This window comes from Mrakia frigida (assembly GCF_051309035.1).
Source record: "Mrakia frigida strain ATCC 22029 unplaced genomic scaffold BDY24scaffold_14, whole genome shotgun sequence".
Lineage (NCBI taxonomy): Eukaryota > Fungi > Basidiomycota > Tremellomycetes > Cystofilobasidiales > Mrakiaceae > Mrakia > Mrakia frigida.
The window spans coordinates 380,511-400,993 of NW_027481267.1; the positions used below are offsets into that span (position 1 = coordinate 380,511).

General features: G+C 53.4%; 6 protein-coding genes across 6 annotated transcripts; 3 read left to right on the forward strand and 3 right to left on the reverse strand.

Moving 5' to 3' along the window:
• Window positions 1-1,120: 1,120 nt before the first annotated feature.
• BDY24DRAFT_52673 (major facilitator superfamily domain-containing protein) lies at window positions 1,121-3,536 on the forward strand. Its single transcript, XM_076644969.1, has 13 exons — window positions 1,121-1,221; window positions 1,343-1,471; window positions 1,559-1,580; window positions 1,696-1,725; window positions 1,812-1,893; window positions 1,979-2,085; window positions 2,173-2,258; window positions 2,367-2,468; window positions 2,553-2,623; window positions 2,733-2,871; window positions 2,985-3,086; window positions 3,186-3,404; window positions 3,486-3,536. Exons 1-12 carry the CDS (start codon window positions 1,210-1,212, stop codon window positions 3,333-3,335), a joined length of 1,032 nt encoding a protein of 343 aa, XP_076496979.1. The 5' UTR covers window positions 1,121-1,209; the 3' UTR covers window positions 3,336-3,404; window positions 3,486-3,536.
• A 1,218-nt stretch (window positions 3,537-4,754) lies between these two features.
• BDY24DRAFT_388252 (putative transporter) lies at window positions 4,755-7,483 on the forward strand. The gene is made up of 14 exons (XM_076640331.1): window positions 4,755-4,925; window positions 5,050-5,070; window positions 5,191-5,319; window positions 5,389-5,410; window positions 5,483-5,594; window positions 5,698-5,750; window positions 5,852-5,936; window positions 6,022-6,076; window positions 6,150-6,251; window positions 6,334-6,530; window positions 6,626-6,740; window positions 6,806-6,886; window positions 6,967-7,258; window positions 7,338-7,483. The coding sequence occupies exons 2-13, from the start codon at window positions 5,059-5,061 to the stop codon at window positions 7,105-7,107; spliced, it is 1,104 nt and encodes a 367-aa protein (XP_076496980.1). The 5' UTR covers window positions 4,755-4,925; window positions 5,050-5,058; the 3' UTR covers window positions 7,108-7,258; window positions 7,338-7,483.
• Window positions 7,484-8,981, reverse strand: BDY24DRAFT_388256 (uncharacterized protein). Its single transcript, XM_076640332.1, has 6 exons — window positions 8,401-8,981; window positions 8,094-8,310; window positions 7,915-8,012; window positions 7,805-7,848; window positions 7,640-7,731; window positions 7,484-7,575 (listed from the first exon to the last, which is right to left on the reverse strand). The coding sequence occupies exons 1-5, from the start codon at window positions 8,953-8,955 to the stop codon at window positions 7,701-7,703; spliced, it is 945 nt and encodes a 314-aa protein (XP_076496981.1). The 5' UTR covers window positions 8,956-8,981; the 3' UTR covers window positions 7,484-7,575; window positions 7,640-7,700.
• Window positions 8,982-9,788: 807 nt separating this feature from the next.
• On the forward strand, window positions 9,789-12,305 carry BDY24DRAFT_361909 (uncharacterized protein). The gene is made up of 10 exons (XM_076637879.1): window positions 9,789-10,066; window positions 10,140-10,163; window positions 10,284-10,524; window positions 10,621-10,640; window positions 10,749-11,079; window positions 11,153-11,208; window positions 11,291-11,412; window positions 11,482-11,575; window positions 11,649-11,842; window positions 11,925-12,305. Exons 1-10 carry the CDS (start codon window positions 9,903-9,905, stop codon window positions 12,146-12,148), a joined length of 1,470 nt encoding a protein of 489 aa, XP_076496982.1. The 5' UTR covers window positions 9,789-9,902; the 3' UTR covers window positions 12,149-12,305.
• A 236-nt stretch (window positions 12,306-12,541) lies between these two features.
• BDY24DRAFT_388264 (cyclophilin-like protein) lies at window positions 12,542-13,849 on the reverse strand. Its single transcript, XM_076640333.1, has 7 exons — window positions 13,747-13,849; window positions 13,590-13,641; window positions 13,407-13,478; window positions 13,151-13,315; window positions 12,990-13,072; window positions 12,869-12,901; window positions 12,542-12,757 (listed from the first exon to the last, which is right to left on the reverse strand). Exons 1-7 carry the CDS (start codon window positions 13,773-13,775, stop codon window positions 12,700-12,702), a joined length of 492 nt encoding a protein of 163 aa, XP_076496983.1. The 5' UTR covers window positions 13,776-13,849; the 3' UTR covers window positions 12,542-12,699.
• Window positions 13,850-14,792: 943 nt separating this feature from the next.
• Window positions 14,793-18,285, reverse strand: BDY24DRAFT_388266 (amino acid permease). Its single transcript, XM_076640334.1, has 18 exons — window positions 18,187-18,285; window positions 17,887-18,093; window positions 17,749-17,775; window positions 17,639-17,680; window positions 17,493-17,564; window positions 17,317-17,413; window positions 17,177-17,234; window positions 17,000-17,081; window positions 16,852-16,913; window positions 16,620-16,770; window positions 16,257-16,526; window positions 16,099-16,187; window positions 15,903-16,022; window positions 15,787-15,825; window positions 15,469-15,664; window positions 15,284-15,357; window positions 15,101-15,196; window positions 14,793-15,005 (listed from the first exon to the last, which is right to left on the reverse strand). Exons 2-18 carry the CDS (start codon window positions 18,050-18,052, stop codon window positions 14,994-14,996), a joined length of 1,653 nt encoding a protein of 550 aa, XP_076496984.1. The 5' UTR covers window positions 18,053-18,093; window positions 18,187-18,285; the 3' UTR covers window positions 14,793-14,993.
• Between the last annotated feature and the right edge of the window lie 2,198 nt (window positions 18,286-20,483).

A 20,483-nucleotide genomic window follows, 5' to 3' on the forward strand; every position in this document is an offset into this window, starting at 1 on the left:
TTTCTCTTCTTCCAGGCAAAGTCTCACACCCGTTTCTGCCTCCACTGATATAGAGGCCCAAGCCAGAAGGCCGAGACATAGGAGCAAAAACTTCTCGCTCGACCATCGGACGCGATCCCACTGCGCCTCTCTCAGCGAAACGGCCTCACCTTGCCCTTGGTCCTTCTTCCCTTTCAACTCCCTCCTTCTCCTCCCTCCCTTCTTCCCTCCTCCCCTCCCCCCCTCATCTCTCTCCTCCTCAGTCTTCACGCTCACATACACACAGAGCTCTCACCTGCACCTCTCTCTCTATCTTGAAACCTTTCTGTCTCTCTTTCTGCCGTCCCTCCCTTCCCCAGCGCAAAGGACTCTGTCTCGTCCTCCCTCTCCCTCCCTCGTCTCTCTCTCTCCTCCCTTCGAACGAGGAAGTGTCGAGCTCAGCATCCTCCCTTCCTCGCCTCTTCCAACGAACCTCTCTCGCTCCTCTCGTTATATACCTTCCTTCGCCACCTCACAACCAGCTCCAACGAAAAGGCCTCACCTCCCCGCAGTGTGTGGAAAAGAGCGCTCGAGGAACAAGAGGACACATCCATTGGCCTCCCTCCCTTCCTTCGTTGCTCTCTGTCTCTCTTTTGCCTTCCCTTCAAACGACAACCACCAGCACACAGACCCCCTTTTTTTTTATTGGCCCGCCTGCTTCTCGTACAAATCCTCGCCTCTCCCTCCCTCTTGCCCACGAACCACGACGACCATCTCCTTCAACTCGAGCTCGCCCTCCTTCTCTCCTTGTCCTCGTCCTCCCTCGGCCCTCCTCTCCTACTCTCCCCTTCTCTCCTCACCAGCAACGATGCCCAACAACACCACCTCCCTCCAATCCCAAGAAGAAGATCTCGAAAAGACCTCTCCTCAACCATCTTCCTCGGAAGCGGACGTCGACGACCAAGTCAGCCTAGCAACCTCGGAATCGGAACGAATCGCAGAGAAACGCTTCCTCAGAAGGCTGGACGTCTGTTTGATGACCTGGGCTTGGTTGGCTTATATTATCAAGGTAGGTGACAGCATCTAGGCTTGTTTTGGGATGCCGGGGAGAGGGCAAGGGAGGGAGAGAAGAAAGAAGGAGAAAGGGAAAGGTCGAGCTCACCTCCTTCCGCTCTTTTTTGTTTGGTTTCCTTCCCGTTCTCGTTCTAGCAACTCGACGCGAGCAACTACAAGACTGCTTACGCTTCGGGCATGAAGGAGGCTGTAAGCACCCCATGCTCTTATTTTTCTCGCTTGAATCGACTTCGATCTCGGACTCGTTCCGAGTCCTGACTCCTCCGCTGACTGACTCCCTCTCTTCTACCTCCCCTCCTCTCGCTATCAGCTCGGCCTCTATGGAAACGAACTTAACTACCTCGACACCCTCTACCGAATCGGATACGCCCTGTTCCTGATACCGTCGCAGATCATCCTGCTCAAGATCAGGCCTTCGATTTGGTTGCCTGCGTTGGAGGTGAGTCGGCCCTTCCTTCGAGAAAGGGGAAAGAGGGAAGAGAAAAGAGAGCACTGATTCGATTTATGTGGACTTGCTTTTGGATAGTTGTGCTGGGGAGTTTTGACTGGTGAGCTGAGTTTGGAGGAGCTTGAGGGACGGAAGAAGGAGCAAACGCGTCCGATGAATTTCGGGAGACGTTGGAGCTGATTCGCCGCCGTTGTTATCTTCGTTTCCTCTATCAGGGTTGATGGCCGTGGCTAGTAACGTGAAAGGTCAGTCTCTTAACTCTGTTCTCTCTTTTTTTTTCTTCTCCTCTCTGACTTTCCCTTCTCCCTCTCTTCTTCGTTCCGTCATCCAGGAATGTACGCTCTCCGGTTCTTCATCGGAGTCTGCGAGGCTTCCTCCTACCCCGGAATCATCTGCATCCTATGCAACTGGTAGTGAGTCCACCATTCTGAGTTGCGCTCGACCTGAACGAGGGAGAACGACGAGCTAACCGACGTCGTTCGCTTTATTCTGATGAAGCACCCCTGCCGAACTCGCCTCCCGGATCGCCATCTTCGGAACTTCCTACCCTGCTGCGAACATCTTCGTCTCGTTCATGCAGGCTGCTCTATACAAGGGCATGGAAGGTGAGTTTGAACGAGGACGATGGAACGGACGAACTTGAACTGACTCTCCTCCCTCCCTTTCCTCCGTTTCGATTCTCTCTTCGCAAGGCCACGCTGGTCTCCCGGGATGGAAATGGCTCTTCATCTTCAACGCTCTCATGACCGTCATCGTAGCTGCTGGAGGATTCTTCTTCGTACGTCTTTCTCCTTCGCTTCCGCCTCTCTCTCTCCAACGCGTCTCGTCTCATCCCTTCGCTCGTTCTCGAACTGACGCCGCTTAATCCCTCGTTGTTTCACATCAGCTCCCTGATAACCCAGGAGAAACCAAGGTCTTCTGGCTCTCCCCCGAGCAGAACTCCCTCTCTCGAGCGAGGATGGTCAGAGTGAAAAAGCTTGCGCCAACGGTTAGATCTCGTTCTTGCGCTGCCCTCCCTCTCGTTCCCCTCTGTCGTCTCGTGTTACTCACCTCCATTTCTCTCCTCCGACAGGTGCTCTCGGTGAGCAAGATCAAGAAGATTTTCTCCTCCTGGATCATCTACGCTTTCACTGGAGCCTACGCGTTCGTCCTCTCTCTCCGCCTTCCTTTTCTTCCTTCTTTACTCTTCTTCCTTTCTCGCTCGTCGTAAACACCCGCCTAACACGCTTTCCTACTTCTTCTTCATTTTCAGGTGCTGGTCCTGGTCTCAAAACTCAAACTCCTACACCATCCTCTTCTTCAAATCCATCAAGAACAGCAACGGAACAGCGAAGTTCTCGATCCCCACCCTCAACGCCATCATGATCCCTGGATATTTCTTGCAGATCATCGTGAGTACTAGTTCTAACACACGGAGCTCTGATTGTCGTCTTCGAACCATCCAAAGGCGCACGACGAAATCGTTGGCTGACCCTCCCTCGTCTGGTTCGATCTCATCTTGTAGGCCATGATCGCCTGCGGTTGGGCTAGTGGGAAATGGGGAAGTCGGATTGGTTGGATCGTAGGACAAGAGATGACTCTTTTCGTTGGAGCTGTTATCCTTTCTGTACGTCTGCCTCTCTTCGTTCCAGCTCTCGACGCGTCGACCTCGAACTGACCTCTCTTCCCCGCCCTCCTTCTTCTTCCCCTTCATTCTTGCCTACAGTGCTGGCCCGCCTCTTTCGGACTCAAGACCTTTGCCTACTTTACTCTCTGGCTCTCAAATGCTGCGGGTCCCATCCTGATCGTTCGTTCTCGTTCTTCTTTCCATCCTTCGTCGCGCTCTCGCTTACCTCTCTTTTCCTCGTCGTCTTAGGCGTGGATGGCCGACATCTGTCCTTCCCCTGAAGAACGATCTATCATTATTGGAGTTTCAGTCACCTTCGTTCGTTCCCGTTTCCATAGTTCAGCGCCTCTTCGTTCCCGTTCACACGCTGACCGTCCTCTTTCTTCGCCTCGTTCTCAGGTCTTCATCATCGACGCCTGGGCCAACATTCTCGTCTACCCTACCGTCTCAGCTCCCAATTATCCATCCGGGTTCAAGGTCGCTGCTGGCTTCGCAGTCGGCTGCATGCTTTTCACGGGGCTGTTCTGGTTCTTGGAAAGGAGGACGAGGTGAGTCTGATTTCCTTTCTGCGGGAGGTGTGGAAAGTTCGAAGAGAGGCTGACGATAGATTTGGCTTCGGTTCGAACGTATCAGGGCCTCGAGGGAGCTGGATCTTCAGGACGAGCAGGAGAGGGAGCGGGAGGGTGAGCGGACGAAGGAGAGGGTGGGCGGGGAGAGGGCTTGAGCCCAACGAAACGACTTTCTCTTTATTGGTGACATGTTATGACTTGGATGCGCACATCTCTCTTCCGTTTCGTGAGCTGGAAAAAGTGCTGACGGTGGTTGAGCTTTCGAGTCGAGCAGAGCGCGACACGGGGAGGAGGGAGGGTTCTGAGCTCTTGAGGTGAGTCTCGCCTTCTACCCTCTCTTGGAACATTGGGACTGAGCTTTCCCTTTCGCTTCGTGGCCTCTGTAGACTTCTACCCGAATTACTGAGCGCCTGGCCTCCATCGAAACTGGCCGGAAACGAGACCTCAACGAAAGGCCTCGACCTCGACCTTGACTTCGTGCGTCCTCTGTTTCTTCCTTTCTCCTCCTCCTGAAACTTCCGGACAGAACTCTGACCTATCATCTGCTCCCGCTTTCCGATCCTCGCGTGCAGATTTGTCTCCTCAACAACCTCACCAGTCGGCCTCGACTCGTCGATCGCCTTTTCTCCCTCCCCTCGCCACCAGATCTGCCAGATCTCCAAATCACCCACTTAGCAGCCTCTCAAAAACATCAAATCTCTCTCTACAAGCCAAGCAAAAACACGTAACCGAACCGCCGACCGTTCTCTCTCTCCCCACCGTCCCTTGGCGACGCAACCGTCCAGTCCTCTCCTGTTGCCCTCCTCTCGAAAAACTGATCCTGGCTCTGCTTCTTTGCTTCCAACCAGTACATACCCCGTCAAATTCACTGTTCGAGAGATGCCTTCGCCTTCCATCTCCTCCCTTCGTTCCATCTCGGACGATGATTCGACCTCTCAAAAAGGAGACGCCAAAACGGACGCGTTCGACTCCAAACCCGCCGCTCTCGCCCACGATGGATCTTCGAGCGTCAACGAGGAGGTTGTCGTTGTTAGCGAAGCGGAGAGGAAAGCAGAGAGGAGGCTGTTATGGAAGTTGGACTTGATCCTGCTGGTGTGGGCTTGGTTCGCATACGTTTTCAAGGTGAGTCTCGAGGACGGGAGGAGGGAGAACGGGAAGAGGAACGACGATGGTTTTGGACTGACCTTCTTCTCTTCCTATTCTTCGTTCGGGATCTCGTCGTGGTCTGGTCTCGTAGCAAGTGGACTCTTCAAACTACAAGACCGCCTATGTAAGTTTTCTCTCCCGTCGTTCGTCCGTTCTCGCAGCCTTGGTGCAAATTCTGACGACGTCGCTCTTGTTCCTTTCTTTTCTCCCCTCTTTTCTCGTTCTTCTTCTTTCTCCTCAATCTATAGGTCAGCGGAATGAAGGAGGCTGTAAGTCATTCTCCCTTCTCGTTCTCTCTTCTCGTGTCGTCCCGTCCCGCTTTGATCGTTGGCGAAGCGCTAATCTTTGCTCCCTCAAATTTTCATCCGTCTTCCTTTTCATCCTTCCAGCTCAACTTCCAGGGCAACGAGCTCAACTACCTCGACACGCTTTTCCGAATCGGATACGCCCTCTTCCTCATCCCGTCTCAGATCATCCTTCTTAAAATTCGTCCGTCGATTTGGCTTCCTTCGCTTGAGGTTCTTCCCCTCTCCTTGCTTCTTCGTTCTTCGTCTCGTGAACTGACTCTTCGATTACTATGTCTGCAGTGTGCTTGGGGTATCTGTACTGGTAAGTTTCCGTCTGAATCGATGGTGGACGCTCGCCTCCGACTTGACCTGACCTCCGTCTGTTCTTTCACAGGTCTCATGGCTGTCATGCCCAGCGTCAAAGGAATGTATGCTCTGAGATTCTTAATCGGAGTCTTTGAGGCTTCCTCGTTTCCTGGTATCACGTGCATCTTGTGCTCTTGGTAGTGAGTCTTTCGTTTCGTTCGACGCGTCGTGCCACATCTGTTCGCTCGACCTCTCCGACCTTCTCGCTGGCTGACGTTTTCTCGTTTCCTTCCTTTCGAACAGCACACCCGCCGAGCTCGCGACCCGACTCGCTATCTTCGGTTCCTCGTACCCAGGTGAGTATCCCTTTCGATCCCATCTCCTGCCCTTACTTTTGTTTCCGTCCTCAGTTCGGACGAGTCGAAGCTGACTCTCCTCAATTTTTCGCTCATTTCAGCCGCTCAAATCTTCGTCGGGTTCATGCAAGTCGCTCTGCACGAGGGAATGGAGGGTCACTTGGGGATTCCTGGATGGAAATGGCTGTGAGTCGGTTCATCGTCTTCGACTACCCTTCGACCCTCTCCCGTTTTCAGGACTGACTCCCTTGTATCCTGATGGCTTCCTTAGATTCATCTTCAACGCGATGATGACCATCATTATAGCTGGATTCGGGTTCTTCCTCGTACGCTGCCGTTCTCTTTCCCCTCCTTTGTCGCTTCGTCCGAGCTCACTCCTCTCTTTCTTCGTTCTCACAGATCCCTGATTCTCCCGGAGTCACCAGGGTCTTCTGGCTTACCAAGGAGGAGAACGAGCTCTCCAAGCGAAGAATGACTCGAATGAACAAGCTCGCTCAAACGGTGAGTCTCGTTCCCTTTCCGATTCACCTTCTTCTTTTTCCTTCTTCATCGCTGACCGTCTTCTCCTTTATTTCCTTTGCAGCCTTTCACTTGGGCGACCGTCAAGAAGATCTTCTCGTCCTGGGTCCTCTGGGTCTTCATGGGAGCCTACAGTACTCTCGGATGGAGTCAGAACAGCAACACCTGGATCACCCTCTGGTTGAAAGCAGTCAAGAACGTCGATGGAACGAACCGATTCGGTATCTCGGAACTCAACGCTATCCCCATCGGTGGTTACGTGTACGTATCTGCTTCGCTGTGGCCGATCCTGGGCTCCGATCGAGTTTTGACGCGTCGACGCTGACCTGGTCTCTCTCTCCTCTTTGCTCCTTCAGCCTTCAAATTATCGCCATGTTCGCCTTCGCTTGGGCTTCAGGGAGGTTTGGAGGGAGGTACGGATGGATTGTGGCACAGCAGATGACCCTCGTCGTTGGAAACATCATCCTCAGCGTGAGTTCTTCCTTCGTCGTCTCTTCTTTCGTCCCGGCTGACTCTCCTTCACTTTCTCCTCTCAGGTCTGGCCTGAATCGTTCGCGGTCAAGATGCTCGGTTTCTACATCCTTTGGCTCAACCATGCTGCTGGAGCTATCATGATCGTGAGTCCTCAGGGTCCACCTCAATTCGACGAACGATGCGCGACGACTGACCTCGAGCGTGTTTTTCTTCTCTCTTCTAGGCTTGGATGAGCGATGTCTGCCCTTCTCCAGAGGAGCGAGCTGTCGTCATCGGAGTCGCCTGCACATGGCTTTACGTCGTCGATGCCTTCGCCAACAGTACGTCCCCGTCCCGTCCTCGTCTCCTCGTATTCCGAATCTGACGCGTCTCAATCCTCTCTTCCTCGTTCCAGTCTTCATCTACCCCGCGAAACAGGCTCCCAACTACAAGATCGGATACAAGGCAGCCCTTGCTTTCGCTCTCGCCTCCATCGGCTTCACCACCCTCTTCTGGTATCTGGCGAAGAACGACAAGTGAGTCGACGCGTCTTCGTTGCTTTGCGCACTTCCTGCTCCCTCGTTCTGACTCCCTCTCGTCCTTCTTGCTTCACAGAACTCGATGCAAGTGCAATCATGCTGCTCTGGTTGAACAGAAAGAGAGGGAAGAACTCGAGGAGAAGAGGGACAAGGCTTGATTCGGGCGCTCTTTCTTTTTCGTTGTTTCGACTTTTTCTCCTTTGGTTGTTCGGCGGGCTGGTGTTTCATATAGATTTTCATGAATATCATAAAACCCCAAGCAGCAGCGGCTCGTGTCCGTGGCTCCTCGTAATCTATAAAGGACGAGCTCGAGCCTGTGAAGAAGATGAGTCAGTCGAAGCCGACGAGAGGGAGGAAGGACGGTGAAGGGTTTCTCACCTGCGAGGGTCTCGAGCTCTCTCCCGCTCCTCCAGCATTAACATATTGATACACTCGGTACTCAAGCAGAAAACGAGGCCGACAGGATGTAGCTGCGATGGAAGAAACGGGAGAAAGGTCAGCGCTTCAGATTGAAGACTGGAAACGAGAGGGGTTCGAACGAACCCTTTGTCGATGACGAGACCTCGAGTCTTGTGAAGGATGGTGTACTGTGAGAAAGAAGAGGAGAAGTGAGACTCGGGTGAGGTCAAGTGAATGAAGAAGCTGAGATGTACCTTTAGCGTCCAGTCGAGTTCGACGCTCGAAGCGGGCAGCTCTCCTGACTGTTGATAGGGTCCCAGCAGCTCGGCGATAGCTCCCTTGGTGATAGGTTCTGTTTCAAGGCAACGCACAGGTAGATTTCTATCAGCTCCTGGAGTTTGAAAAGAGCTCAAACGGGGAAGGACCGACTCACGTCCGACGTCCGAGCTCGAGATCAGACGAATCTCCTTCTCGCGAGCGTAGTTGCTGAGGATCTGAGGGATGTGGCAGCAGTCCTTGAGGTTGAGGTGGTCTATCGTCGGTCGTCTCGAGGAGGGAGGGAGAGAGGAGAGGAAAGATTTGAGGAGAGGGAGGGAGAAGGAGGTGACGCCGAGGGAGGATTTCGAGAGGGAAGGGGAGGAGGAGAGGGACTGGCAGAGGGACAACAACGACGGCAGAGAAGAGCTGAATCAGCTCGGGTGTATATATAGATGAGATTAGATGAGCAGAACTGGACTCACATTCCAGAAATCTACCAAACTCGAGAGTCGCTCATCGGAGAGACCATGCAAACCGCTTCCGAGCTCACTTTCCTCCTTCGACGCCAGCTTCAATCCCCCGCAAGGTTTGACCTCCTTGGGCTTCCCACTGAAGTCCGTCTCCTCTCCATCGTACTCTACGTCTCCCCAACCGACTACAAAGGCATCCACCCTGACTTCCTCCCCGATCAACTGGCCCAGAGCTCCCAGAGCCTTCTCGACGAGCTCCCTTCCCTTCTTGCTCGTTGCAGAGTCATCTCCAGCTCCCGGAGGAAGGAACAGCTTGACGGTAACGTCGAATTCGGGTCTCTGGGAGGAAGCAAGCAAGCCTGCTTCTGGTAGAGGGTCCAGGGTTTCGAGAGAGGGGACGGTGATGGTGTGACCTTCGTTGGAAGACGAAGCGGAGAGGGAGGAAGCCAGGGACTGTTGGATCGCAAAGTGAGCTTCCGTAAGAGGAGGAGGGGGGGAGAGGTGGTGGGCCGAAGGAGAGAAGACGAGGAGAGTCGTTGCTGAGGGGGAAGGAGTAGGAGCGGGCATCTCGAGGGAGTTGTTGGGAGGGAAAAGAGGAAGGAAAGCGACAAATCGAGCTCGAGGGGATTCGTGCTGATCACTCAGCAAGCAGCTCGCACCTCGGCTTGATCCGATGGGGCCAGAGAGGGAGAAAAACTTCATCGAAGTGTTTGTTGATCTTTATAAGTCAAAGTCGAGGAAAGGGAGAAGTTTTCGCCGTCGTCTCAGCCCTCGAAAACGCGTTCGACGACGCGTCTCCTCCTCGCCAAGCTGTCAAACCTGGGTTTCGCCCTTCAATCTGAGCTTGATCTAAGATCCGACCCTATAACTCAGCATAGAGGGCTGAGATCCATCGGCCCAGTTCAAAGAGAAAAGCTGCCAGCTGGTCCAGGTGTGGGAAAAAGTGTGAAGAGCGCCAGACGAGGGCGAGGTTCGACGCCCCTTCGTCCGTTTCTCTCTCCTTCATGTGCTCATCATCCTGCTCGTGGATCTCTCCCTGACTTCTGCTGTTCACTTTGCTTCAACGGCTGGAAGGGGTCAGCACTGGAAATTCATCTGAACCTTGGAAGTCCCTTACGACCTCGCCCGTCCCCCGTAGCTTCGCTTGAACCATAGAACCTTAGGAAGGGACCGGGAAAGCTCGAGGTTACGAGACAAGGCGGGAGACCCTGATTAGGACTTCGAAGGGGAGAGGAGACGCCACAGGAGGGAGTTCTGGAGAAGGAAGAGGAGGATGTCGAGAGAGGGAATGCGGGAGGGAATTCAAAGCTCTCTGTGTTTCGTGCAAGGATAACAAAGCTGGTGTAGGGAAGGCTCGCCCTGATATAACTTCGACTAGCTCCTCTCGGGTTGACGTCGAAGAGCGACGAAGAAAGATGCTCAGCGTTGGACGTTGGGAAGAGAAAGAGAGGAACGGGTCTTGAAAAACGAAAGCTCACACCTCTGCCCTCCTTCCTTCCCTCCTGACGGCCACGATGATTCCACCACCTCCTTACGCTCCGAGATCAGAGTCCCACCCTCACGAACCTCTCAGAGATCCCAAGCTGCCATCCCTCGAGGAGATCGAAACCGTTATCGCATCGGAGGCGGAGCGATGGAGCTCGAGGTTGAGGGAGGTTTCGATTCAGATCCACGGTCAGTCCTTGCTCTTCCCTGACCTTGCTCTCATTTGCACAGCTCGAAAACTCACGTCTCCTCTACTCTCCAGATCATCCCGAGCTGGCTTACAACGAGGTGTGAGTGTCTCAGCTCTCTTCGTTGAGCTCGAACGCTTCTCCTCCCTCCCTCACGTCGCTCCTCCTCCCCTCCGTCTCCCCAGCTCACTCCTCGTCCCTCTTCGTTCAATCTCCACTCAGGTTCGCTCACAAGGTACTCACTACCTTCCTCATCAAGCAAGGCTTCGATGTCACTCCTCACTACATCCTCAAAACGGCGTTCAAAGCCTCGTTCACCTCTCCCACGGTCAAGTCCGTCCCGCCGTCGAAGGATCAAAGCTGGTGGAGGAAGATAGCTGGGAAGTCGAAGGAAACAGAGCTTGGAGGGGATAAGGAGAAGCTTCCTAGCGTCATGTTTCAGGCTGAGTACGATGCTTTACCGGTGAGTTCGACCATCCGTTTTCCTCAGCCCGTCCGTGCCCTTTCTCGTCTCTCTGCGCTCTTCTTACTGATGTCTGGTCCGTCCTCTTCTCTGCAGGGAATCGGACATGCATGTGGGCGAGTAGATCTATCCGGGCTTCGAATTTGAGGTCGTTCTTCGTCCTGTAGCTTTACGCTGACCTCCCTTCGTTCCTTGGCCGTCGAAACACTCCCCACCCTCTCCAGTCACAACCTCATCGCCGTCAGCTCTCTCTTCGCCATACTCGCTCTTCGACATTTAATGATTATGTACAAGGTCAGTTCCATCGTTCCTTCATCAGCGACGAGACTCATCAAAGAGCTTGACTTCTCTTCGTTCGCTCTTCTTCTTTTTCAGATCCCTGGGACCATCTCCGTCTTGGGAACGCCTGCCGAAGAAGGAGGAGGAGGAAAGATCCCTCTTCTGGCTGCTGGAGCGTACGAGGGGGTCGACGCTTGCTTGATGTGCCATCCAGGGCCTGGACCTTCGCTTGACGAGGAGAACTGGGGATCGATTCGACCTTCCCTTGCGATCCAAGTGAGTAACTTCAGCTTCAGCACGAGAAGAGAAAGACGAAGCTGACATTTTCTTTACGTTCTGGTTGCGTTAGACTATCCACGCCGACTACGTAGGCAAAGCAGCTCACGCTGCTGTAGCTCCTTGGGAGTGAGTTCGAGTTTCGTTCGACGCGTCGTTCTTGACGTCGTCTCAGTCTCAACGCTGACGCTTCTTTGTCGTCTTTCTCCAGAGGGATCAACGCTCTCGATGCCGCCATGCTCGCCTACTCCAACATCTCCGCTTTCCGTCAACAGATGGTGCCAGGAGATCGAGTTCATGGAATCGTCGTCGACGGAGGACTCGCTCCGAATGGTTCGTCCTTCCTACCTCTTTTCGACGCTCCTTCCTCGATTATTCTCGCTGACTGCGTTCCTTATTCAGTCATTCCCGATCACGCTTCCCTCAAGTTCTTCATCCGATCTCCAAAGGGCTCCTCTCTCTCGACTCTTCGTTCTCACATCGACGCATGCTTCGAGTGAGTCCTCCCCTGCCCCTTTCTCACCTGATCTCACCTTCGTCCTCTGGTTTCTTTCCGTTCTCTATCGCAGAGGAGCAGCCCTAGCAACCTCTACAACCCTCCACCTCACCGCCGCTCCCGCTCATCTTGATCAGCGAAACAACTCCTCCATGTCAATGGCCTACAAGCAAATCATGTCCGACTGCTTCAAGCAGGATATCGTCATCGTAGGAAGCAGCGACGGAGGTGCTGGAGGAGGCTCGTTCTCCACCGACTTCGGAAACGGTGAGGTTCCGTCGGCTCTCTCATCTTTCTCATCTCTCTCCCTCCCGCTGACTGTTCCCTTTCCGTCTCGCTCGTTACTCAGTAACCTACGCTGTCCCATCTATGGGATCCAACTACGCCATCCCAACCGTCGCTAAAGGAGGTAACCATACTTCGCCGTTCACTCTCGCTGCGCGTTCAGAAGCAGCTCATCGAGCGACGGTGAAGGCGAGCGTCGGGCTTGCCGTGCTAGGAGCGAGGGTGTTGATGGAGAAGGAGTTTAGGAAGGAGGTCAGGGAGGATTTTGAGAAGGGCAAACTCACGTGAGAGATGTAGTAGGAGAGAGAGGTGACTCGGGAGGAGAAGACGCTGGTTGTATCGTTGCTTTCGGGTTTGAATTTTGGGCTTTAGAGGGTTTAGTGGGGACGGCGATATATGTTATAGGTCTGCGTCGTCTAGAGAGAAAATCAAACTCCTTCGGCGGTGGGCGACGAAAAAGTGTCGACGCGACGCGGCCATCACCTCACCTCTCTCACGCTCGCGTAGTCTTTCTGAAACGAAGCGAACCGAATCCTCTCCATACACTTCAAATGTATGGAAAGGGACGTCTTGAGCTCGCCGGAAGAAGGAGCTCGCTTCAATTTCCATTCCTCCTTGACTCCCTCCTCCCTCACCGTTTACTCTCACACCTCGCACTTTCCTCTCTACTTCACGCTTTAGTACCAAGTACAAGCACATGATCCATCCAGTTCAGATATAGATTCTACAACCGGCTCCTCCTCATCTCCCTCTCCGACGCGTCGATACCTGTGAGAAAGTCCTCGAAATCGACGACTGGCGGTCCTCCTCCGACGGATTGAGAGGTTTTAGTTGAGCAATTACTCGGCGTTCTCATCGACAATGAAAGCTTTGTGAATCTTGACATCCGATTTGGGACTACAGGAGGGAACGATAGGTGTGGAGAGAGGAGCAGAGGAGCAGAGGAGTCGGAGGGAAGGTCAGCAAGGAACGAAGTGGAAGGGAGAAGGAACGAGGTGGAGAACGAACCGGTCGTTCGAATCAGTGTTCACGGCTCCGAGCCTGAGTACAAGAGGAGGAGAGGATAAGGAGATGAGTATCACGACGGCGGCCAGGGAAGGAGAAGATGCGAAGAGGAGACGAGACTGACCTCTGCACGACCTTCATCCCACTCGACACTCGACCGAAGATGGTGTGCTTCCCGTCCAGGAAGGGAGTGGGTGCTAATGAGATCTGCATGTCGAAGCGATGTGGACGATGAAGAGATCAGCAACGACGAGGGACGTGACGAGAAGCGACGACCAAACTCACGAAGAACTGAGATCCGTTGGTGTTGGCTCCCGAGTTGGCCATAGCGAGGATTCCAGCACCCGTGAACCGAAGGTGAGGGTGAATCTCATCAGCGAACTTGTCTCCGTAGATGGAAGTTCCTCCTCGGCCAGTGCCTGTGGGATCACCGGCCTGGATCATGAAATCCTGAGGGAGGAACGAACGGAGGGAAGGAGAGAGTGAAAGGGTCAGCTCGAACGAAACGACGGAAGAAATCAACGCAAACGGAAGGACGAACGGCGATGATTCGATGCATAACGGTACCGTTGTAGTATCCGCGCTTGGAGAGCTCAGCAAAGTTCTTGCATGTCTGCGAGAGGAGAAGGAGGAGGGGCGAGGAGGGGAGGTGAGCTCGACGTTCGTTTCAACTTGATTCGATTCGACGATTCCCGCTCTGGTCCCAGATGGATACTGTACTAACTTTGGGAGCGTGGTCTACGTAGAGCTCAAAGGTGATATCTCCCATTGAAGTTCTGTTGTTGAGAAGAGAGAGGGGAAGGCAGGGAGGTTGAGCTCTCGAACGAAGCTCAACGGAAGGAGAAGGAGGGGAGAGAGAAGGAGGAGTTTCGAGGACTGACTGGATCGTAACGTGTTGAGGAGGAGCCATGCTGAAGAAGAAGAAGGACAAGAAGAGGAGAGAAAGAGAGAGAGAGAGAGAGTTCGGCGTCGAGTGTTGTGGATGAGAGGGAGAAAGGAGGGAGGAAAGACGAGCTCTCTTTCAGATCCTCTTTCCCTCCTCTCCTCCAACTTCCATCATCTCTAATACTCGCCGTTTGGATCAGTCAACACCTCCCAGAGACGTTTTTCTTCACTCTCGATCCCCTTCTTGTCAGCCTCCTATCTCCAAACCTCGCTTTATCCCAAGCAAACGAGCTCCAGCAGCATGCTCTCCTCTCCTTCTAGCTTGACTCTGTGTTCGTCCCTCACCATCCATGCCCTCGCAGAAACCCTCTTCGGAGCAGGGCAGCTGCCAACGGAAGCTCAAAGAGCGAGTCTCAAACTGGTGATCATCCCTTTTTCTAGGCATCTTCGTCTCGAAGGAGAAAACGACGTCTGATCCGCCGCTTCCTCGAAAGAGGCAGTCCGTTTGCCCCAAGATCTAGCAGATCCCTTCGATGCCCGTAGCAGAAAGGACTATCGTGTCCTTTCTTGTTTGCTCTCACTCGAGGTCCGTTTTCGACTCTTCCTCGTCCCGTTCCTTTCAGAGACTGACTTGATCGCGTCCGACGCGTCTCTCTTTTTCTTCAGATCACCAACGAGCCGACTGGAAACGACACAAGAAGCTCTGCTTCCGGCCCACCTGGAACGTTTCGAGTTCTTCTTAGATTTCGACTTGACGAAGGAGTTGAAGTGGAGGAGAGTCGAGGAGAGCGAGAGAGGAAGGAAGGGGGACTGACAGGAGTCGAGTGTTGGTCCGTTCGAGCTCCTTCGCTTTCTTTTCGTTTTCGAGATCGATGATGCTTTGCAGGACGATGTGGCGATGGAAGACACACCTTTCCTCTTTCTCTACGTGGGTCAAAGAAAAGGAAGGGCGAGACGGAACGGATCCCACCGCTGATCGTCTTCCCCTTTCGTTCTTGCTCTGGAACGATCTGCCTCTCGACCAGTCTCAAAAGTTCGTTCTATCCCATCATGAATCGTGTCGAAAAGCGACGTTACAAAGTGTGTATGAAAAGCGAACAAAGCAAACCGCTCAAGAGAGGGGTGCAAAAGAAGAAGCGACAACGAGGAAGCAGACGACGTGAGAGAAGAATCAAGAGCACAACGCGAGACCAGAAACCCAGGAGAAAAGCAAAGAGAGATACAGAGCTGAAGGACGTCTAGTTTAGAAGATGGCCTGAGGAGAAAAGAGACCAAGACGCAGAGGGAGAGAGGTTAGCTTCGTCGAAGGCGGGAGGGCGGGAAAGGGGGAAGGGAAGAAGAAAGACTCACCTGGAGGAATCGTCCCCACCACTTAGGATGAGGAGGCTCATCGAAAGCCTCAGCCTCGATCTCGGCAATGCCGGTAACGAAATCGAGATCGGCAGCCTGTGGGAAGAAGGAAGAGAAGCGGAAGGGAGGTCAGCGCCGGCGCCGGCTCGAGGGGAGAGACGAGACAAGAAAAAAGCAACGAACCTTTCGCCAGGTAGTTTTGGAGATGAGCTTCTTTCCGACGAAGAGAGTAGGGAAGATGGCGAGAGGGAGGTAGTCTGCGAAGGGGAAAGACGCAGGTCAGAAACGGAAGTCGAAATGCGAGCGACGCGTGCCGTCTCGAGAAAAGAGTACGAGTCTCTTCAACCTATCGAGAGGGAGGGACTCACTGGTGATGAAAGTGGCAGTGTCCCAGTTGTCCCGGAGGAAAACGTTCCACGCAGAGAAGAACGAAATAACGCTGATCATCCCAACGGCGTAGAAGGCTCCGTAGTAGGCGAAGGGAGATCGGTAGGGCAAGGTAGATCTGTCGAAGCCTTGAGCGTCCATTCCCCTCCTGAACTTGATGTAAGTGACGGAGATAGCCTGAGAGAGAAAGCGAAGGAGGGAAGTAAGTCAGCGAGGGCTTCGATCTCTTTTCTCGACGGTCTTGATCCAAATCGACGCGTCGAAAACGAAGAGAAGTTGAAGAGGCAGCGCAGACTCACGAGCCAAGACATCAATCCAGCAATGGCAGTCATGTTGGCCTACAGAAGAGAGAGAGAAGGGAGAAAGACGTCAGCACAAGTCTTGGGGAGACGATGAGGGGAGGGAAGAGACTCACGAGCCATCCGAAGACCTTTCCGGAAGAGGTTCCGATACCCATGTAGGCGAGGAAAGAGAAGAGCGAGGCGACGAAGAGAGCAACGTAAGGAAGCCCACCCTTGGTGGTTCGAGTGAAGATCTGGAAGAAGAGGAAACACATCGAAGTCAGCGCTGAGTCGGGTCTCGGGTTCTGCGTCTCGAGAGAAGCAACGAACCTTGGGGAGATCACCGTTGAGAGCGATACCGTAGAGAGCTCGGGAAGAAGTGTAGAGATCGGCGGAAGCGGCAGACCAGGCGGAGGTGACTGTTCGAAAGGAAGAGCTCAGATCAGTCTCGAGTCGTCGCGTCGAGAGAACGGGAAAGAGAGACTCACTAAGACAAGCGTTGATGATGGAAGGAAGAGCCTTGATTCCAGCCTCCTGGATGGCGATAACGAAAGGAGAGGCTTTGGCGTCGTGAGTGGTTCCAAGCTCGGTGGAGTTCGAAGGGACGATGAGACCGATGATGAAAGTTCCCATGATGTAGAAGAGGAGAATTCGGATGTAGACCTTCTTGATGGCTCGGGGAAGGTTTCGTCGAGGGTTGATGGCCTCTCCAGCGGTGATGGCAACGATCTCAGTTCCGATGAAGGAGAAGGCGGCCTCTGATTCACGGGAGAGACGAAAGGAAGAAAGCGGTCAGGTCTGCAATCGAGGATACATGTAATCGACGAAGAGGAGAGGAACGCAGAACTCACGAGTCAAGACGGACCAGAAACCGAGGAACTGTCCGAGAGATCCAGCGATACCACGGTACTGGACGAAAGGTCCAGGGTCCCTCCAGTAGGTGAATCCCTTGTATCCGGTGCTGGCAGGTCCAGCTCCACAGTTGATGGCGATTCCGAGGAACTGAGAGGAAGAAGTCGACGCGTCGAGGGTCAGCTCGAAGCGACGATGGACCGAAGGAAGAGGACATGAAAGTAGACTCACGATGAGGGTAACGATGGTCAAGACCTTGATCATGGAGAAGAAGAACTCGGCTTCACCGTAACCTACGAAGGAGAGAAGATCAAATGAAGCTTGAAGTCAGCCGCGTCGTTTTCGTTCGAGTCGAGGGAAGCAGAAGCGAGATACTGACCTCTAGCACCGCACAGGTTGATTGCAATGACTACTATCAAAGCAATAGTGATCCAAACACCGTTGTTGACGGAGGTAATCCACTGAAAACAGAGAGGGAAGAGAGGGAGAGAGATGTATGCGTCGGATCAGCACGAGGCGAGACTGAGAGAATTAAAGGGAAAGAAGCGGAACGAACGTAGTTGACGAGGACGGCACAGGCAGAAAGCTCGGCGGGAAGAATGATAAGCCAGTTGCTGAAGGAAGAGGAGGAAGAGGAAGAGTTCAGCTGCCGTTCTCGAGAGATGGCGAGAGATCAATATTCGTGACGCGACTCACTAAGCGTAGTTGAAGGAGAGAGCGAAAGCCCATGCAGGGTCGACAAATCGGTGAGCCAAAGCGATGTGACCTCCCTCAATAGGAAGGTACGAGATCACTAGAAGAAAAGAAGCAAGGAGGAAGTCAGCTTCGGATGCGACGACGCAAGTAGATCGAAGAAGAACGCGAAGACTCACTCTCTCCCAATCCGACCATAACAGAGAAACAAACAGAACCCATGATGGTGTAACCGAGAAGAAGTCCGAGAGCTGGAAGGAGGAGGGGAAGGTCAGGCCAGCTTGAGCGAAGGAGGGGAGAGGAGTCGAAGAGAGGAAAGACTCACGACCTCCCGACGCCAGGGCACCTCCGGTTCCGAGGAACAAACCTGATGAACGTAGAAAGGAATGCTCAACGGGGGGAAGAAGGAAGAGGAAAGGTGAAAGAGGAACAAACCTGTGCCGATAACTCCTCCGATCGAGACTGATGGGAGGAACGGGAAGACGAACAGGGAAGCGACGCGGTCAGTTCAAGTTGACCCTTTGACCGTCAACGAGTCCTTCCCAGAAGTGAAGGAGGAAAATTAAAACTCACTCATAGCAATGTGTCGGTTCTTGAGCGCTCGGTTGAGCTGATGAGCAGGTTCGACCTCTGAAGCAGGGAGGACTTCATGATTGTAGGCGACCTTGTCGCCGTTGAAGCTCTTCTCGTAGGTCTTCTCGACAGGCTCGAAAGCTCCGCCCTTGCCTTGGTAAGACATGGTAGATGGAGGGGAGGGAAGAGTGGTGAAGGAGAGGTTGACTGAAGAGAAGAGACAGGAGGGAAGGGAGGAGGTGAGCATGAGAAGAAGGAAGCTAAGCAGGAAGCGGAGGGAGAGAGCAGCGGGAGACGTACCTTGCTTCGCGAGGGAAGAGACGAAGGCCTGAGAGGTAGGTTTGAGGAAGGAAGAGGGAGGTAGAGAAGGTGGTAGTTGATGGATAGGAAGGGATCCAGGTCAGGAATACCTTCAAAAAGGAAAGGACAATCGAGAGATATCAAACGCGAACTCTGAACCCCACCGCGGGGAGGGCTTGATTTGATGAAGATTCAACCTCGTGCTGAATTTTGGCGCCCTGGGAAGATGGTTAGTAACTTCTGGGAAGGCTTTCAGAGTCGAAGAAAGTTTGCTTCGAAGTTCCGCTCGACCTCGACGCGTCGAAGGAGGGCTGAACCCGAAGCCGCAAGTCGATTCAGCCCTCTCTTGCGCTCAGAGAGCCCAGGAAAGGGACCCGACTTCTCCGAGCCACGAGAAAAAAAGACAAACATCAGAGATCAAAGGCCTGGGCGTGGGCTATTTCTGCAGGCGAGCTCGCTCTCTCGGGTCGACCTCAAGGGGGATGATCCCGTGCTCGAACAGTTAGACTCTTCTGTGGTGTAGTAGAGAAGTTCTCACGAAAGGATCAACGTCTGACCTGTCAACCTGCCTGTATGGCGGGAACAGCGCCAAAATGAAGATCAAGACGCGTCGGGATTCCCTCATCTCGCCCATCCTTATCTTCCCCCCGTCTCTCCGCTCTCCCTTTCTCTCCCCACAATTTCTCCAGGCCCTCTATCGCAGAAGTCCAGACTTTCTCACTTCCCTTCTTCTGTGCAATGCGATAGCGGTTGATCATGAAGAAAACCTCTTCGAAACAGCAGCGAAGAAGCAGGGCGGGAAACGATCATCGCTTCCCTGTTTAGCCCATCTCTTCCCACAATCGAAAACCTGACCTTGGCTCTTCAGCGGCTCTCTTAGAGCCGAAGATCTTCACCTACAAGAGAGATCTCGTCGCCTAAACAATGTTCTACCGCTGCTGCTCGTCTTCGAGCAAAGGCGCGACGGAAGCAAAGTTTGAGAAAGGCAAGGGAGGCGAGAAACCAAAGCTTCCAGAGAAAGTTCCGCTCTGGGAGCTGGGCGACCCGCGCCAAAACACTCGGAACCGAATTCTGGAGAAGGCGACTGGGCTGAGGCCGTGTGTTGGATTTTCTCTGAAGGATGTGCGCGTCGGCGGTTGAGATTTGGCGACTGCTGGTGAGGATGGCAGAAGAGATAGCCAGAAAGAGAATAGTAGTAGTAGGATGAGAGAGGTTCATGGACCTCAGTTTCCGTGTGAAAGATAACGAAGGGCTCAGCCAAAGCGAAGATGAACGGAGCGCTGCGACGCGCTTGACTAGAAGATGAAGAGGAGAAAAGATGTCGAGCAAAGGCTCTAGTCCAGTCGATTTCTCTTAACAACAGTGTTCGAAGTTTGATCATAGACGTAGCTGACCACTTTCGAGGCTGAAGAGGGAACAGAAAGGGGGGAGGACAGCAGTCGGGTCGAGCTCGACGCAGGCGAAACTGAACTAAGAGTCCGAGAGCTCGCAGGAAAACAACTTCTATGCTTTGTTACGACTCGACGAGAAGAAGTTGTAGGTACATGATCCAAGGCTGCGGTTTCGGAGCGTTGCATTCTGGGCAAAGAAGAAGCAAAGGAACGGAAAGGACGATCGGCTCGCGGCGAGCTTTGCCTTCAAGTTTTCCACTTCCTCCCTCTTTCTCAATCTTTAAACGTTCTTCGTGAAGCAAAGATACCTCACATATGACCTAGGAGACAGCTCGGACTGTTCACGTCCTCGAGGAAGCTCTCCCTTCTCTAGATCGATGATCTCAGCCGCCAGCGACGGAAAGAGGCTGAAGGGAGGGAAAGAAGAGAGAGCGAGTCGAAGAGTGAGGAGTCCGAGCTGGAAAGACGTCATGAAGATCTGACGCTCAGTGACGCTCGAACAGTGTATATGAGGCGGGAGAGAGGAGTCCCAGAGTCCAGCAACAGGCGAGTGAGCCGAGGGGAGAGGAAGGAAGGAGAGGGGTGATCAGTGATGAGCTCGCCTCTCCGAAGGAAGCACCTCCCTCAAACTGTCTTCACTTCCTCCGTTCGACCCCGTTACAGCTCAGAGAAACCGAGAACATGCTTCTAGAGGAGTTGAAGCGGAGTACGAGTATGCTGAGCTGCAGGTGGGGAGGAAGTGGTCGGAGGAGAACGAATGAAGTCTGCTGCTCTCTCACTCGACGACGATTTCGAAGGGAGCGCTCGCTGCCTCCGAATCTTCTTCTTTTCTTCACAAGAACTTGCATTGAGGGAGATTGATCCCTACAGCAAAGTCGGAAGCTGATACAGCTCATGTAGGGAAGG